The 19688-nt window shown below is 41.1% G+C and overlaps 1 protein-coding gene across 1 annotated transcript in view; it reads left to right on the forward strand.

The window, feature by feature from the left end:
- The window catches only part of rngtt (RNA guanylyltransferase and 5'-phosphatase), a 95610-nt gene that overhangs the window by 52867 nt on the left and 23055 nt on the right, over nt 1-19688 (forward strand). The window contains exon 12 of the mRNA XM_034019290.3: nt 15603-15671. Within this exon, the coding sequence (XP_033875181.2) occupies nt 15603-15671 (69 nt within the window). The remainder of the gene's footprint in view (nt 1-15602; nt 15672-19688) is intronic.

Raw genomic sequence — 19688 nt, forward strand, 5'->3', positions numbered from 1 at the left:
AAACAATCCACATTTTTTCACTGAATTGAAAGCTAAAAACTCTTAACTCTCACACCAGACGTAACGGCATGTCAAACTAGACCGCATGACAATACTGCGGTTTCTGACTGGCCATACATTCTGTATTTTGAAATGAACCAATAGTACTTAAGTTACAATAAACTTTAATCGAGTCATTGAAACCAATAAATATCGACTTGCAGGCATGAACGCACACAGGAAATAAAATGAGTTAAAGACTAGGCGTTTAGTTTTTTAAAATGTCTTTTTTGTATCCTACACAGACTGCAGTAACCACCCAACTGTTTATATTACATTTAAACAACAGGGCTTATTTAAAATGTACATATTTAATATGTAAATTAGTCGTGTGTGCACTGAACGCTCTGTCACAGCTCGTCAGTCTGGTGTTAGCGATTAAACGTAGCTTACATGACAAAAGTTTGCAATAGATTGGCAAGTGGTACTAAATAAAATGCGTTGTCTGCCATTTCAGAATTTTTCTCGAGTACCCCCAGGGGTACGTGTACCCCAGTTTGAAAACTGCTAGAAGAAACCACATTACCAACAGATACAGTTTAATAGTAGTCGTATTTAAATGCCGTTGTCCTGACTGGTAAATTCTTCCGGCTTCCCCTTTTATTTTGACAATTTCCATATAAAAAACGGCATTTTTATCTTGACATTTTTCATTCTTAGCCACCAAGTAAATATTTTGGACAGTTTTCAAAACAATTGTTGCTTTATTTTTACAACACATGTTGGTGTTGTTGATAAACGCGTATATCTGCTTCAGGTTAAACGATAGGCCCGTGTTACACAGAACACTACAAATAAAATGTCAAATATACAATAAGTATTTCGTTGGTTTTGTGGATTTGATATGTTTTTAACTTATTTTAATACTGCACATAATGATATGGTTTTGAAAATGCTACTTACCAAAACCATGCTGCACGTGAACTGTGTAACATAATAATTTCCTTTATTCCGATTCCAGTGGTGTTTTCTCAATGCAAGATGTATTGTAGGCATATATACAGTGCCGTATAAAACCACATACACTGTGTGTTTGTGTGTGTGTATATATACTCCAGCAGTGTGGAGTAGTGGTTAGGGCTCTGGACTCTTGACCGGAGGGTCGTGGGTTCAAATCCCAGTGGGGACACTGCTGCTGTACCCTTGAGCAAGGTACTTTACCTAGATTGCTCCAGTGAAAACCCAACTGTATAAATGGGTAATTGTATGTAGAAATAATGTGATATCTCGTAACAATTATAAGTCGCCCTGGATAAGGGCGTCAGCTAAGAAATAAATAATAATAATAATAATAATAATATATATATATATATATATATATATATATATATATATATATATATATATATATATATATATATATATAGATTTTTTCTTTGTCGTCACTTTCAAAAAACATTCGCAAATTACGAGAGTGACGAGCGACAGCGAAACCCCTTGCAACCACCATGCTTCACAGTAGGAATGGTGTTCTTCGGGTGATGTGCTGTGTTTTGTTTGCGCAAAACATTACGCTTTGCATTTGGGCCAAAAAGTTCACTTTTAGTTTCGTCAAACCACAAAACTTTTTGCCACATGGCTACAGAATGTTTTTTTGCATACTTCAAATGGGATTCTTGCTGGGCTTTCTTGAGTAATGGCTTCCTTCTTGTCCCCCTACCATACAGGCCAGATTTGTGGAGTGCTTGGGATATTGTTGTCACATGCACGCTTTGACCAGTATTGGCCATAAAAGCCTGTAGATCTTGCAAAGTTGCCATTGGCCTCTTGGTAGCCTCTCTGATCAGTCTCCTTCTCGCTCGGTCATCCAGTTTGGAGGGACGGCCTGATATAGGCAGGGTCTTGGTGGTGCCATACACCTTCCACTTCTTAATAATCGTCTTGACCGTGCTCCAAGGGATATTCAAGGCCTTTGATATTTTTTTTATATTTTATCCACTGATCTGTGCCTTTCAACAACTTTGTCCCGAAGTTCTTTTGAAAGCGCCTTGGTGCTCATGGTTGAGTCTTTGCTTTGAAATGCACTACCCAGCAGAGGGAACCTACAGGAACTGCTGAATTTATCCTGAAATCATGTGAATCACTACAATTTAACACAGGTGGAGGCCACTTAACTTAGTGTATGATTTTGAAGGCGATTGGTTACACCTGAGCTAATTTAGGATTGCTATTACAATTTTTTATGAATTTTCTACAAATTTCTAGAATATTTTTTCACTTGGAAGTTGTGGGGTAGGATGTGTAGATAAATGAAAAAAAAACAGATTTTAATGCATTTTAATTCCAGGCTATAAGGCAACAAAAGGTGAACATTTTGAAAGGGGGTGTAGACTTTCTATAGGCACTGTAAACTGTTCCCTTGCCCAGGCATTAAGAAGTCCAGTAATAGGTTCTGTTTATGCAGAATAAATGTAGTTGGGATACACTTTCTATGCATCGCTTCTTTAAAATAAACACCTAGAAGTTGGTATGAAATTGACTTCTATCCCTGCATTCATGATGGCACACAGACCACAAGAGATTCATTTGAAATGTAAATGCTGTATTTAAACCTGATTTAACTTTGGATGCATTGCTTTCCTGACTTGTGATCAAGAATAATGTTGGACCAAGCTACTACAACTGTATTAGGGGTGATGTTATGACACAGACATTTAGGCTCCATTTGAAACTATTATCCAAAAGTTTCCTTTTTGAAATATCTCTCATGATTGTTAAGTTCTAAATAAGTAAAGAGCTAAAAGGTCTAATTTAGTCCAGTGTATTTGAGATCAGATATAGAAGATGGATCCTCAGATCTTTGTGTTTTGAAAACTGAAGGAATCAGAAAATATCCCATGACTCATACTCTTTACTGCGTGAAATGTCACAGTGTTCCATAATGCAAGTCAGAGTCAGTCTTGCACATCAATAAGTGCTCTGTATATTTCTGGTTACAATTTGACACCTAGGTTTATTTCTGTATTATAGTTGTATTTATGCAAGGTTTTTATCCATGCACACTACAGTACAGCAGTGCTTATTGTATTAAAGAATAAAGATTTCCTGTTGCGTCTGGATAACTTATGGATGTGTGTGCTGGTCTGTTTCCGTAATGAGAACTTTATTATAAATGTGAACATGGATATTAGTGTAATGCATTCACCATTGATTCTCTGCTCTTGAGTTACAATGTGCTATTTTGTGTGACTGAGTCATCCGTAGCATGTTGTTGACTACAAGAACTGTGCAGTTCATTGTGTGATTGGGGGGAGGGGTGGCGACGACGACTACTTTCCCGTTGTTTATCAGATTGTCTGAGTGGATTGTTATGAAATGAGTATGCACTTCTACTAAGTGGAAACAAATCTGTCTTGTCTGGATACTGTGAGGGAGCTAAGTGTTTTGAGTTGCTTTCCATCATTACCCTCTCTTTATTACTATCTCTGATATTTGGTACTAATCTCCTTTTAGCTTTTGCTCCCTCCTGCTTCACTATACTGTCTGCTTTTGTTTACATTGCTGCAAGAACTTGTATGATTCATTTTTTGCATTAAGTGCAGCATTGTGACTATTTCAGAAGACTAAGATAAGAGTAGGATTGCCTTGTTGCCAAATAATGGTTTTATTGTACTTATAACATTTCCGACTGCAGGTCTGTGACGGGGTGCCCTCCCGTTTGTTGTGGTTGTGGTTGTTGTTGTCGTTGTTGTTATTGTCGTTGTTGTTATTGTCGTTCTTGTGATGTTTGAGTGCGGACGGACGAAAGCCACCCGACATGATTATTTATTATTTGAGACTTGCGAAAAGCCGGTCTGTGGCAATGTGCCCCGCCCCTGTGTGCATGTGTGTGTTGTGTTGTATGTTGCGTGTGTTAATGTTGGTGTATAGAGATTGGTACACGGAATATAAACTGGTCTGTGTTTCACGTGTGATTTAAATTGTATATTTGTATTTAGGCACGGGATTGCACATCACTGCACGTGCATTTAAAGTATAGTATGTGAGCACGGGGTTGCACAGAATTAATTCACGTGCTGGGATTCAAGTGAATAATTAATTAGTAATTGAATCCCAGCACAACAGTATATATAGATGCACATTTCTTTCACTCGGGGTTGGGTGTTCAGGGCGAAAGAACGGGAGAGAGGAGGTAAAAATAATAATAACAACAAGAATAATAATAAGTGTTTCTCAACGTGTTTGTCTGTTCACTGTTTAGTCCGTTTTGTTTATATATTTATTTTGGCGTAAGTGCCGTGTCCTGTGTTTTTGTGTTCTCTTATTTTGTTTATTAAATGCTGAGCACAACCAAGTGCTCAGCTTCACCAACCTCACTGTCTCTGTCTTGTGTGTTACTTCCTGTTTCTGGTCTGACGACACCCACTCCGGACGTCTTTGTGACACGTGGTGTCATCGTGGGATAACGGCGCCTCCAAGCGTCAGACCAGAGCAGGAACCGCATTTTTTGGGAAAAAAAAAATATATATATTTTTGATTACAAAAAATATATATATAAATAAATAAAATGGGATGGAAGGAGGATAAAGAGCTGAAGGACAGGGAGGAGGAGTGCCGCCTAAGGGCCAGACATCCACGGCGATTTAACAAGCCAACACCGGGGTGCCTCCTCTGCGACCAGGATCATCTGTTCGCCAGCTGTCCCTTCCGCAGTTATGAGGAGGAGCCCGAGCGTCCACAGCCCGAGCGTCCACAGCCCGAGCGGGAGGAGCCCGAGCGTCCACAGCCCGAGCGGGAGGAGCCCGAGCGTCCACAGCCCGAGCGGGAGGAGCCCGAGCGTCCACAGCCCGAGCGGGAGGAGCCCGAGCGTCCACAGCCCGAGCGGGGGGAGCCCGAGCGTCCACAGCCCGAGCGGGGGGAGCCCGAGCGTCCACAGCCCGAGCGGGGGGAGCCCGAGCGTCCACAGCCCGAGCGGGGGGAGCCCGAGCGTCCACAGCCCGAGCGGGGGGAGCCCGAGCGGGGGGAGCCCGAGCGTCCACAGCCCGAGCGGGGGGAGCCCGAGCGTCCACAGCCCGAGCGGGGGGAGCCCGAGCGTCCACAGCCCGAGCGGGGGGAGCCCGAGCGTCCACAGCCCGAGCGGGGGGAGCCCGAGCGTCCACAGCCCGAGCGGGGGGAGCCCGAGCGTCCACAGCCCGAGCGGGGGGAGCCCGAGCGTCTACAGCCCAAAAGGGAGGAGTCGGTGCGTTCACAGCCCAAAGAGAGGGAAGTCGGGGCTTCCACAGCCCTAGGACCCAAGCTGCCAGCAGAGGGAGAATGCCTGCTGGTCCCACCTCCACCAGCAGAAGAAGAATGCCTGCTGTCCCCATGTCCACCAGCAGAAGGAGAATGCCTGCTGGTTTCCCCTTCAGAGGCAGAGCCGCACCAGTCCCCTGCAAGAGAGGCAGAGCCGCACCAGTCTCCTGCAAGAGAGGCAGAGCAGCACCAGTCCCCTGCAAAAGGGGGAGACTACACGCTGCTCCCACCTCCGTCGCCAGGAGACTACACGCTGCTCCCACCTCCGTCGCCAGGAGACTACACGCTGCTCCCACCTTCGTCGCCAGGAGACTACACGCTGCTCCCACCTTCACCGGCAGGAGCAGAGCAGCCGGAGCTGCCTCTGCTTCCGCCACCTTCACCGGCAGGAGCAGAGCAGCAGGAGCTGCCTCTGCCTCCGCCACCTTCACCGGCAGGAGCAGAGCAGCAGGAGCTGCCTCTGCCTCCGCCATGTCCACCAGCAGAGGGTGAATGCCTGCTGGGTCCCTTTCCACCAGCAGATGAATACCTGCTGGTATCACTTCCCCCACCAGCAGAGGATGAATACCTGCTGGTATCACTTCCCCCACCAGCAGAGGATGAATGCCTGCTGGTATCACTGCCAGTCTGGCATCGCCTGGGGTTGCCAGCCGCTCCGCATCGCCTGGGGTTGCCAGCCGCTCCGCATCGCCTGGGGTTGCCAGCCGCTCCGCATCGCCTGGGGCTGCCAGTTGCTCCGCATCGCAGCAAGAAGTACTGTGGCCGGAACCCCACCAAGGGGAGCTGCCGGCCACGAAGAAGGTGGGGGAGGTCCGGAGACCTGCTCCCACTGCAGCAGTTTTGCTGCCGGAGATCGTGGGGGAGGTCCGGAGACATGCTCCCACTGCAGCTTCTTCGCTGCCGGAAGTACTGTGGTCGGAGCCCCACAAAGGGGAGCTACCGGCTACGAAGAAAAGGGGAGAGGTCAGGAGACCAGCATCCCCCGCAGCAATTTCGCTGCAGGAGTGGACCAGCATGCTGTCAACCGTGCCTCTACTGGCAGGGGTGCTGACAGCATTGCCAGCCATGGGCCCACTGAAGCCTCCCTTCCCAGCCCGAGACTTTGTCCTGGACTGCTGGGTTTTTAAGGGGGGAGGTGGTCGTTGAGGCCATGTGTGCTGCGCACAAGGGGGGGTATATGTGGCAATGTGCCCCGCCCCTGTGTGCATGTGTGTGTTATGTGTTGTATGTTGCGTGTGTTGATGTTGGTGTGTAGAGATTGGTACACGGAATATAAACGGGTCTGTGTTTCACGTGTGATTTAAATTGTATATTTGTATTTAGGCACGGGATTGCACATCACTGCACGTGCATTTAAAGTATAGTATGTGAGCACGGGGTTGCACAGAATTAATTCACGTGCTGGGATTCAAGTGAATAATTAATTAGTAATTGAATCCCAGCACAACAGTATATATAGATGCACATTTCTTTCACCATGGGTTGGGTGTTCAGGGCGAAAGAAGGGGAGAGAGAGGAGGTAAAAATAATAATAAGAAGAAGAATAATAATAAGTGTTTCTCACCGTGTTTGTTCGTCCCTGTTTGTTAGTGTCTGTCCGTTTTGTTTGTCTCTTTATTTTGGCTACCAGTGCCGTGCCCTGTGTTTTTGTATGTTTACAACCTTTTTATTTTCTGTTCTGTTTATTAAATGCTGAGCGAAACCATTTGCTCAGCTCCACCAAACCACACCTCTCTGTTGTTTATTTCCTGGCTCTGGAAATAAAGGCTCTTGAGGGAATGTGGCTGGAGCCTTAAAAGGTAATTATTTGATTAATGGGTAATTAAGGCTCCAGCCACAGAATATAAAAGACACTCTGGGCTCATGGTGGAGAGAATCAGAGGAGAGACAAAACATGAGTCTGTGAAATATAAATCAATTGCAATAAGGGCATAAAGGTACTGTGCGCACAGATCTCGGTGCCATTTTTCCTTTAAAGACTGACCTGACAGGAGAGCCTGTTGTCAGATATGTACTTGTTGCTTATGACTATATACCGTTTCCCAAATTGTGTTTTACATAAGTTTTGCAATATTACATTTATGCTTAGTTTTTTCTAATTACGTATATATTGGGCACTACAGCCTGTTGTTTGTTAGTCCCGCAGCGGCCTTGTGACCCGCATAAAGCCAGCGGCTTGAGTTGCTCCTTCACAGAGATCAAGCAACATAAGTCGGCTGACTTTGTGCTCTACCCCCTGGGCTGCATAGCACTGGATGGAGTTAAATTAAATTCTCGTTTTAAATTACAAGATGTTTATTTTGTGAATTATTTGTATTTTCTGTGTTTTTTTATTTTTTATTTTTACAGAAATACGCACACAGTTGCTGGGCTCAGCAGTGCTGGGCTGGACCAAGATACGCACTTCGGTTGAGATTGCTTGCAATCTCGCCCACGGTATCTTGGCAGACTGTAGGCAGGAGCCAGGCTGCGCTGATAGCTGCACATAGGCAGCTTTGGCTTTTCCAGACGTGCGTGCCTGACAGAGGCAAAGCATAGCTGTTGGATTCCCCTATTACACCAGGGCATACGTTTGGTCCCTCGCGTGGTAATCCACGAAGCAGCTGGTTTGCTTGGTTACCAAGCGACCACCCCAGTGCACAAACCAGCGACAAACTGGCGCCCTAGGCTCCAGCAGCCTCAAAGACTGGCACAGCCGGCTGTGCCTGCTGCCAGAGATGGTGTTTAGAACAGACCAGGAGACTTTAATAGGTTCCGCTGCCTGCCGCAGAGACAGAAGTCTCAGGCTAAGCCACAAGCCGTGCAGCAGCCCTAGGAGTTTGGTGCCTCAGGCCCAGGGCCCCTTTTCAGGAAGTCATCTGGAGTATTGGTGTCAGTGCACCACGGGCATCTGGGTGCTTACTGCCGTTCAGAGCGGCTGCTTCCTAGTGTCCAAGCGGGATGGTGGCCTCAGACCAATCCTCGACCTCAGATAGGTCAACCTGTCCCTGAGCCGAAGGAGGTTCAAAATGTTGACGATGCAACAGCTGTTGCAATCAGTCAAGCCAGGCGACTGGTTCACCGCGGTGGACCTCAAAGACGCCTATTCCATATCCCCATAAAACCAGCGCACAGGAAGTACCTGCAGTTCTTTTTTCAGGGAACAGCGTACAAGTTCCATGTCTTGCCATTTGACCTCTCCCTAGCTTCCCATCTGTTCTCGAACAACTGCCACACACAATCGCCACAAATTCAAACTAGGTACATACTGTACTGTCCTAGCATTAGGCTCATAAGCTTGCTTACTATCCATAATGAAGCGACAGGTGACTTAACCCTTTCAGTCCTGAAATATTTTTGTTGAGCTGAAGAATACACTTCTTTGAGTAATACATGAGAACAGGACCAAATAAAATAATTTGTTTTACATATATTTATACCTCAGACTGGGACCTAGGAGTCCCATGAGGTTCCAGTGTGGTTTCTGACGGTGTATGTTAACATACGGCGCCAAGAAGGTGCAACCTCGAGGTCCTGCCAGGACTGAAAGAGTTAAAGTACAAGAAACTTAACAGGTCATTGAATTTTGGCCTTTTGGATGTAATCTTTTTGCACTTTATTTTTTTAATCTTGTGCTCCAACTTCTAAAGCAGACATGTCTAGCAAAATATCAAGAAATCCCTTAACGCTTTTAAAAAACATTTCAACAGCAATTTTGCCTCTTGTCTGAACCGAAAGGCAAAAACAATATACTGTTAATCTTGTACCCTAGCAGAGAGAGAGAGAGAGAGAGGAAAAAGCCAGAAATATGAATTGTCAGTTTTCTATTTAGGCTGTTAGTCCTTGTCACTAGCTTAGCTGTAGACCTTGAATTGATGTGGTTTGTTACTGTATGCGGTTTTTTGCAAAAGATACAACTAATAACAAAAACAACTTGAACTAATAAGCCAGGAAAAGACATTGACCAAGACTTCTAGTTGAAATGTTTATCTGAGTGGTGAGATGCTGGTGCATGACCATCATTTAGAGAGAAGGCATGCTTGAAAGCATATAAAAAACAATACATCTACAGCCAAAAAGCAATGTTGTTTTAAATAATGTGTTTGAATATGATTTAATCATTATAGTGTTACCAGGATGTGATGACTAAAACACAAAATGGCATACAAGTGATTCTTAACACCAAGAATACATTACTTAAGGCTTTAAAAACATGTCACTTGGTGCCTCTAAATCTCTGCATTACACTATGCAGACATTTTAATCTGCCTCTAGTTAACATGTATTGATATCCGTTTTAAATCTGCACCAGGATTAAATGACCCCTTTGGTAAATGATGAACTCCGCTTTGCCTTTTAATCAATATGTTCCTCAGGTTTGTAAGTTTTACTAAACATCAGTTCTGCTCATTATAAATGTATTGCTATTGACTGAAAAAATAAGCATATTAATAAATATATATATATATATATATATATATATATATATATATATATATATATATATATTAGTAATAAGATGTTCAGATTGAATTACAGTGTGGTGTCTGATATTTAATTTGCAAGAATGAGGCAGTGGAGACTGACACTGACAGCAGGCAGTGACTAATTATGCTACTGTATATTATTTTGCACAATGGATTTTGTCAGCAAACAATATTTACGTCTGTATTAGAAATAAGCAGCAACAGACCAAATGATAAAATACTGGCCAATATTTGCTTCAGAGGTGTTGACATTGAATAAATTTGACCCCAAATCCATTTAAGAGTTTTTTTTACAACTGGCAGTAAGTCAGTGTCAATAAAATCTTAGAGTTTCTCTTTCCTCGGTTGCAGTGTTTTGTGTCCCAGAACAAAAGCAAAAATACACAATAACTGATAAAGGCTCCCATTACATTCTGAGTTGGATAGCAGTCTCTTGGTCACATTAAACTGTTTAATGAAAGGAATACATATTTTAAACTGAGCAAAGATGTTAAATGATAATGGTGCGGCCGGCAGCCCTGATTTTAGTATTTTCTATGCAAAGAAACCCTAAATAAACAAGTAAAGTTTGAACATTGCAAAGACATCGAAAAAAACACGTACTCACCAAATTATATATTGAAATGCTTACATTTAAATGTCCTCTTCAATCAAACAGTGGTTGTAAGTTGTCGGTAGAGATAGAACTATAAACATATTCAACACATTTTTGGATAGTATAATGTTTTTAGGATAGTGTGATCCTTAAAGGTTCATTTTTAAAAAATAAAAAAACAGGAACCTTACATTCAATTCTCTTCTGGTTCAACATTTAAATAAGGAAATGATAAACCTTGTACAGCAGCGCATTCAAACATGATTTTGCAATGCTTTACCACATGGGTACATGCATGACATGTTTTTGGTTCTGCTTGTGGCAGCCCAGTTCTATACTTCTGACATCCACACTGTAAGCTGGGTATTTGCCTGCCTTTTCCTCTTTTACAGAGAGTGTCTCCCACAGGGAGCAATGATTCTGGACTGATACCTATATATTCATGCATTTCATTCTGATCACAGAAGGCTATTTTATTAGGTATCCCCTCCATCCACAATACCTAAGTTGGCCAGAATTAACTATTTTGCATATCAATAGGTTCCCAAGCCTTGTTATCATTTCCATCATCAATGGGGAACCCCCAAGAAATGAAGTTGGTTCTATCGAAGGGCCATAGGCTTTTGCAGCATAAGCTCTCCATTCAAAAGAAGCACACACCTTGTACAAGAGAGACAGGGTTTAGGGTCACTTGTGACACATATGGAAGCAATTACAGCTGCAAATCCTTTTCTATTTATCTTATTTTTAAAAAGACTCTTTTTTTTTTTTTTATTAAGCAAAATCAAGATTATTATTATTTGTATATTTAGCAGACGCCTTTATCCAAGGCGAGTTACAGAGACTTGGGTGTGTGAACTATGCATCAGCTGCAGAGTCACTTACAATTACATCTCACCCGAAAGACAGAGCACAAGGAGTTTAAGTGACTTGCTCAGGGTCTCACAATGAGTCAGTGGCTGAGGTGGGATTTGAACTGGGGACCTCATGGTTACAAGCCCCTTTCTTTAACCACTGGACCACACAGCCTCCTAAGATGAAAGTAATACATATTTTAAGCGGAGCAGAGATACATAATGATAATGATCAGCTGGTGTCATTCATCCCCCGTTATAAAGTGATCAGATGGCTAACTTCCACTGTATGATTTGAGTGACAAGTCAAAGAAACGTATAGGGAGCGATTTTATAAAGTAAGCAGGCATGGCACAGAAGAAAATTCGTGTTTCAAGTGGATTGGTATCAATCTGGGTTCAAAAACAGCATTTCCCACTCCAGGAAGCGCTGCTGTGAGACCACTGTATATGGAACACATCTTTTGCCAGCTGTTCTGTACACATTTGGTGTTTTGACATATTTTGAGGCATGTCTGCTAGAAATTATGATTTGAAACTTGATTAGCATAAGATTGTGTAGCGGTCAGGGACAGCTCTGATATTGTTGCCCTAGGCTGACAATAATAACTGTCAGCTCATCACTTTGTATATGACCTTTTATAACTGTAACATCCATTGGGTATTATGAAGCTGGTCTTTTCAGAGAGCCTCACACAGTGATTCACTGCCTTTTTGTTTTTTTGAAGCCTCTGTGTTGCTTGTTGCTGCTATAGTAGATGTGTCTTGTTCTGTGTGTCATTATTTAAACTTATTTTATATATATATATATATATATATATATATATATATATATATATATAGATATATATATATATATATATATATATATATATATAGATAGATCTATCTAGATAACCTCTTACCTAATTTCTAGTTATTGATAATATCAGATTATATTGAGGGTTCTTTCTGACTGTGGTCAAATATTGTCATTGCCAGAAAGAGAACAACTGAATTATCAGTAAACTTAATTCATTGTTGGCTTTTTACCCTTCTGTAAAACGGGCTGAGATTAGCAATAAATAGTAGCCTTCTGGAGGAACAGACTTCTGAAAAAAAACAAAAAAATGTCAACCTAGGTTGAGAAAGTGTTTATACTCCAGTGCTAATATAGTGTATTCACCAGCATTAGAAGGGATCATGCATCTGCGCATTCCCTAATGTGAGCTGATGACTCATCCATAGTGAAAGGGCAGTCATTTATATTTTCTGTAATAGGTTTTCTGTAAGAACTGTGAGTGCCTTGAAAGAAAAATAGTTTTTGGTAGGTAATGCCTGTCACCAAAGGAATTTATTTAAGCAAAAAAGAATGTTAACCCTAAATATGTTTTAGACTTTAACTTGTCTGCACATATTTAAAAAAAGGGGAAGCTGCTTAGGATTTCTGTAAATGTATAAACATGCACACATATTGTCAACATATGAAAACCTTTAGCTGTTTGTTAAATTTAATACACATTCAATTCAGACAAAGAAACATTTGGTGTGGCGTGGTCTTTAAACGCAGACAGTAATTGTGTTAACAAGAAAACTGAAATCATGCAAGAACAGCAGCTTATTAAAAGCCATTTCAAGAGGCTTGGTCTTTGAGCACTTTGCTGTATAAAACAACGGCTGTCATATTGTAACCTAATTTCAAGTTACTTACTTTCCTTTTTATAGTACAAACAAAACCTGTAATTTTATAAAACATCGTATTATAGTGCAAACATTCATGTACAGTGCATGTCTATGCATCTAAAACAAGAAGACATTAATAATGCTGTTCTCCCTCACATTCTTAACAGCCTGTTCCATAAGGGAATACATTTACCCCCCCTGAATACAACACAACCAAACTGCCGCTACACTGCTGTTAGCACCAAGGCAGCCAAGCACTTGAGTTAACAGGAAAACCGTAGAATATGCAATGCAAGGTTATCACAACATTTATGCTACAAATAAAGTATGGTTCACATTATCCAAGGGTTTTTTTTTTTTTTTTTTTTTACAGTCAATCAAAGCAAAATTAGAGTTGTTAGTATTCAGAGTTTAGTTACACATGTTAGCTTGTATACGTTTATCAACCCACCATCACACTTAATACTGCTAATATCTCATAAATCATTTCAGATGACTTAAGATTATAGTGTGGGCTGGCAAAATCGAACGACATTCTTCACTTAGACCTGTGACCTAAGATGGGAACAATATTGTGACTGCAGATGATAGACCCACCTCTTTCAGATCTTGACTTCCTACTCGCTTCACAGGTGCATTCTGTGATTCTCTAGGTCAATTTCATGGGTGTCGTACAGCTGTATAGACAGAGCATACTTTTGAGTTATTGTCTTAATGTTTGGTACACCCAGCATTCTTTCATTGTCTTACTGAGTGCCTGTCTTATGTATCTTGCGTGACTGTGTGTGTGTGAAGCTGAACTTTGTGAACTCTGCTTGCACTCTGTTTTCCTAACAATATCTAAACGCTGTTGATTTCTTGGCGTGAGTGTTGTTCCAGAACATACATCTCTTCTACACAAGGATAAATTTACCCCACTTTATTGATTACTGGTTCTTCTGTCTCCTGGGTGTTGAGTTGGAAAGCCTTCCTCCCAACTTGCAGCTGAGCTTGAGCACAGTGTTCTCAAGTGTGCTCACAATGTTTGTTTAGCCTTCATTGACCTCTACACAGACCACATGCTTTGACATAGTCTTTATAGTTGGTACACAGTGAAAAATAACTGTTTTGTTCCACATTGTTTTTAACCTCAGGATCTAACCTGGATAGCAATGATACAGGCGTTTTCACATTTCCAGTTTACTATTGTCAGAACCTTGTATGTATGTATTTTTTTTATCATAGAGTTGATAGGAAATGACACAAGGTGCTGGTGAAACTAAAATCTGGGATTTAAAAAAGCAGCAGCTGCTGTGACAGCAGGAACATCTAGTCGGTCTATAAACTCAAGTCTTGTCTTTTAAAGCACTTGATCAGCCAGGGGAAATTAGAAACATTTACACCAGTTGGAATGCTGCAATTTACAAGTTCAGTAATGGTTAATCAACTGTGCCCTGCATCCAGTCCTGTCTGTAAAGTACCTGTAAAATACATTGTAATTGGAGTTAATAAAAAAAATGAACCTAATTAAATTTAATTAATTTTAAGAAACTCTAAGCTTCTTGGGTTGTTGCTATCGCAACCCAATACCGATTCTGTTTTTCTTGACGGATCCATTGATATCTTCCAGAAAGTAATAAATTACTTGTCAAGTGAGTCTAATTGCTAGTTTAATGACTCCTGTAATTCATTTATTAACACAAAAAGTGGCAGTTGCTAAAAACAGGACTGGGTGGGTTTTCCACCATTGGGTTCCATGATTCCAACAAAGGACAGCATGGGGAGGGATTGATTTTATTGGAGCATTGTATGTGATTGCATTACTCCCTATGTATGGTTATCGTGGAAAAATCACTAAAATAGGGGGTTGCTGCTGTAAAATGAAGGTTATTTGTAATCTGAGGAGTAAGATGAGAAATTTGTATAGTTTGAAATGCTGAATTTTTCTTCTGATTTACATTTATAGATTTAGAGAACATTCTACAGGGAGGTGAACATATAAATGAATGTTTTTGTAAACAGGGGACAATGATTCACTTGGTAAAGGAAAGGAAAGCTATTATTAATACCATTGTGAGATACCAAATGCAGTATTTACTTCAACTGTTGGACAGACCCTGCATTTTTCTATTCCCAGGATCTGCCCAGTTAGTACTTCCTTTCAAATGGCTTGTCTTTTCAGTTCCCTGATGAGAATGCTCACACCCCCCAGTCACGAACACACACACAGTGACACCCCCCCAATCACACACACACACACACACACACACACAGATACACATCTATGCTACCAAGTGGGGTCTATGATTCTCCGAGATACTTTGAAGTGAATCAGCTGTGGCTAACAGATCCTTCCCTTTGTACTGTAGTTATTGTAGTAGTTATTTAATTTAGTTATTTAATTTAATTCTGTGAAGCTGTCAGCTTTAAAATTGCAAAGCTTCTATTCATGCAAATAGGAACATCTCACAGAAGAAAAGCATGCATCTTGAGCTGTGAAGATCTTGTTCAAGATTGTGACCTTGACATGAATATGTTCTTAGCTGCAGTACTGATTCTGAGCTGCTTGTGAATTTACAAACAGAAAAACCAATTCGCCAAGTCTTTTGTTGCTTGTACTCCCTGTACTCTTTCATCTGTCAGAATCCTCTTTTCTGATTTAAAGGTTTGAACAATGAAAAGCAGTAAAGTCTAGGTGGTTTGATGCTATGTTGTTTTGAGTGAATTGAATATGACTAGACTCTTGTACTAAAACAAACCTTTTTCTTCTTTTAAGCTTCTTGATGGCAGCTTTACCTCTCAAGTAAGCCATGAAATGGATGGTCTGATTTTTCAGCCCGTAGGGGTAAGTCATGTGAATATATATATATATTTTTTTCCAGGTAATGACAGTCTCCTTAACATTGTATTCCTCATAATACATTTGTACAGTACACCTACACTTAGTTACAGACATTTCAGACTTATGAACACCCCCAATTCCCTAAGGCTTCATTATTAATAATAATAATAATAATAATAATAATAATAATAATAATAATAATAATAATCTTTATTTTTGTATAGCGCCTTTCATAGTGGACCACCATCACAAAGCGCTTTACAAGATACAAGACTAGGGCGTGTGAACTATGCATCAGCTGCAGAGTCACTTATAACAACGTCTCACCTGAAAGACGGGTGAGACGTCCGAGTTCAGCCCCGTCTGCCTGATTCTACCTGGATAGACTTGCAGGTGCAGCAGTTTTTGTTGCAAACACGATATTTTTTAAAGATGTTCCAGTATTATTCTTTGGTAGTGTGACTGATGCATTTGTTTCCACTTTAATAAATGATGCAGTCAGGACAGAACAACCACCATACCACTGGGGCCTACAGGAAAGCATCATTCTTTCTGAACACTTAATGGGGGGTAAATTATTAAATGTTTTAATTTGATATTTTTCATGTTTTGGCTCCTCATGAGAGAGTTCTGATGAGCATATGTTCCTAGAGGTTTTGATAATTGCTACATTACCTCCTCAACACATCTAAGTTTTTGTTTTATAGAACTATAAATATCCATGTTATAACAAATGTTGGGGGAGAAATCATCAAAACCTCCAGTACCATGTGCTTGTCGGACAACTCTGTCTCGTGTGGAGTCTGTGCCAAAGCACGGAAAATATCAAATTAAAATATTAAGTCATCTACACCGCAGTAAGTGTTCAGAATTCCTGGAGCCTCCAGTGGGTATAAGATGAGTCACTCCAGAATAACAAAGAATGGTACTAGAGCAACGTACAAAGTATCCTGTTTCTACAAAGAAATTGCAGGATCTATCCAGGATAACAGGGGTTAACAAACAGATGCAGATAGTAGAACCCCAAAGTTGCAAACCCATAGGGATCTTCAGAAGACTGAAATGTTTGTAACTCTGAAACTGGTGTTATTTCCAATGATTTAATCTATGGGTGTTATAGTAATAAAACCGAGTTTAACTGTCAGAAATCCCAGAGCTGCTTGTCGCGTCTTTCACTGTAACCAGGAGCCCTGTTCCTGGGTTCAAGTGGTGGGTTTGGCTAACCGCTCAGTTTGTAAGTGTGGTGCTCATAACTTTGAGGTTCTGCTGTAATTTAACTCAGCTGGTAGGGTTACAAACTTTACATCCACGTTCATTTCCTTGTACCATCTGCTGATGCTCTCATGAAGGATCCTCATTTCTGATTGCAGTTTGCTTTGCATGGCATAAACAGCTGCTTGCTTTTATTTATTTATTTGCATTTTTTATATATATATATATATATATAAATGGTTTTGTGTTTACTGGCATAATTACTGTGAGTAAAGACTTCTCCTGTTGTAATTTAAAAGTGATTAGGCTGCAGCCAAGTGTGCCTTTCCCACTGTGCTTACACAACAGGCTTCTCTAATCATCCATTTGGAATAGGAAGTTGATTGTCACGACAACCTGTATTCTAACAGGGAAACACATTTTTATCCAGTCTATATTGTTTAAACCTTCTATGTTGGCCCTTGTGCCTTGTTTATTTGTTCCTGTTTGTTTTTGTAAAACTGCAGCTTTCTGCCTCTGGGTCACTTTCCTGCCGTGACGCTACCCTGTCGCATGCGGTGATAGAAGTGGGATAGCGGCCCTTGTGACCCAGAGCAGGACTGCAGTTAAAAATAAATGAATAAATACATGAGCAGATGAGACGGGAAGCTGAAGGGGCTTTAATTTGCGGGGCTTGCCTGGAGATTGGGCACCAAAAAGAGGAGTGCCAAGACCCCTGTTTTCTGGCCCAAGACCAGCTGTCTGCCAGAAAGACAGAAAGCTGCAGTTTTACACGCAATGCACACTGTAATTAATAAAAACAGGCTTGGCATTGGCTTTCTCTATAAAGTTGCAAGTCGGTTTAAAAATCGCAGCATAAATACTCGCCCCCAAACTCCTCCACCAAGCAAAGGATTTCTGGCTCTCTTTGTATATGTGGCCACTCCCCAATTAGCACTCAAATTACCCAATTGGAGAATGGCCACACCTGTGACTGCGGGCAGGGACAGATTTAACCCCATCCCTGCCATCCTTGCATTCCCACACACACTATTTACATTTAGGGCTTTCGCACTGCCACACAACCCAAAGTTGATCTCTCCCGAGCCTGCTTAGGAACCGCAGACGGTTTGTGGAAAGACTGCTGCAATATTAAACTGCATTGTCCTTTCTGACAAGCCACAAGCTGTTAACTTTTATAAGTAAAACACTATAGTTGTTTTTAACAGAACTGAGTGCAACCTGAGCTCTCTGACAGCAGCACTTTGAAGTAATATATATTTCATGTGCCAACTGGACGAATGCGCCGTGCACCTCTACCTCTCTTGTATGAGTGGATTGTTAAAGCATGGGATTCCATAAAAACAGACACTGTGGTGCACTCCTTTAAAAAATGTTCCATATCTAACCAATATGCCTAATAGACGAGTAGGTAGCATTTTATTGCAACAAATATAGTATTCCTTTGTATAAATGGCTCTATATGCGTAATTGAGGTTGTATCTTTGTAAATGCATCTTTATTTGATTTATTTATTCCACAAATTGAGGGTGGGAAATTCGAAGGAATACGGTACTATAAAATGGCAGTTTGGGGAATGCAATACAAAGTGTCTGTCTGACAGGGCTTATCGTAAATTTGTATTTGTGTATTTCTCACACACTCTAGAAGCACGGGTCAGGTGAAATAGAGGCATGACTAACAGGGTGATGGCCCACACGTTTCAAGATGGCTGTCTTACTCTTTAGAGCAGTCTGCGTTTTGTGTACACTGTGACACTGCTTGCAAACAGAGCTTCCTGAATAGTGGATTTATATGCAGCCTGTTTTTACATCCCGGGAGTGACATTTGAGAAGAAGCTTCTTGACTTTGTTGTGTTTGCTCTTCAACATTAACCTTTAACATTGCATTCTTACTGTACACATTAAAAAGGTTATGGTGTGCTGTGTTTGTGTCATTTGAGTTGGTAATTTTAATATTCGTTTTTCAAGCATATTTAATTGCTTCACTGTCGGATTATTGTATTTCAATTTGCTGCTTCACAGCAATGGGTTGGTGATTATTAAAAGAACTGTCAGGATTGGTAAAAATGCACGAGATATGATTCATTGAAGATCACACCCAAGTTTAAAAAATGTACATTTTCTTCATTCACTGAAATGGTGTAATAGGTTCGCATTTCTTTACTGCAGTTTCACACATTGTGCATGTGTGTTTTCCAAATGTTTAATCTTTTAATCTAGATTTTAATTTGTATTGCTAATAAACAGTACCAGCTTGGGCAGATCAGAAATGCTCATCAGACCCCCGTATTTTTCGACATGCCAAGCAATACCACAGTTCACAGAAAGGGAGAAAAGCAGGTGTGTGTAATCACGACTGGAAATGAGAAGCAGCGCATAACTGTAATGCTCTGTGTGACAGCAGATGGCTGCAGACTGCCTCCATATGCGTAATTGAGGATGTATCTTTGTAACTGCATATTTATTTGAACTTTTATCCACTGAGGGTGGGAAATGTGGGTTGCATCTTAAATTCGAAGGACTACGGTATGTTGCAGGGTACAATCTGGTGGTGCGGGTGCTCAGATACAGTACAACCAGTAATTTAAACAGAAAAAGGATAATCTGTTTTGAGTGTTCTTGTGGCATTATGAATTCACTTGCAAATGCTAAAGAGTGTGAGGATATTTTATTCTGCTCATTTCAAAATACTGAAAAGCATAAAAAATCCTATCTGTATGAATTAGCAGGACATTGTGTGCAAACAGCAGTTTATTGCTTCAGCAACTGACTGGGGCTTTAATTCATCAGTGACTGTAAAACAATA

The sequence above is a fragment of the Acipenser ruthenus genome, chromosome 6 (assembly GCF_902713425.1).
Source record: "Acipenser ruthenus chromosome 6, fAciRut3.2 maternal haplotype, whole genome shotgun sequence".
NCBI lineage: Eukaryota > Metazoa > Chordata > Actinopteri > Acipenseriformes > Acipenseridae > Acipenser > Acipenser ruthenus.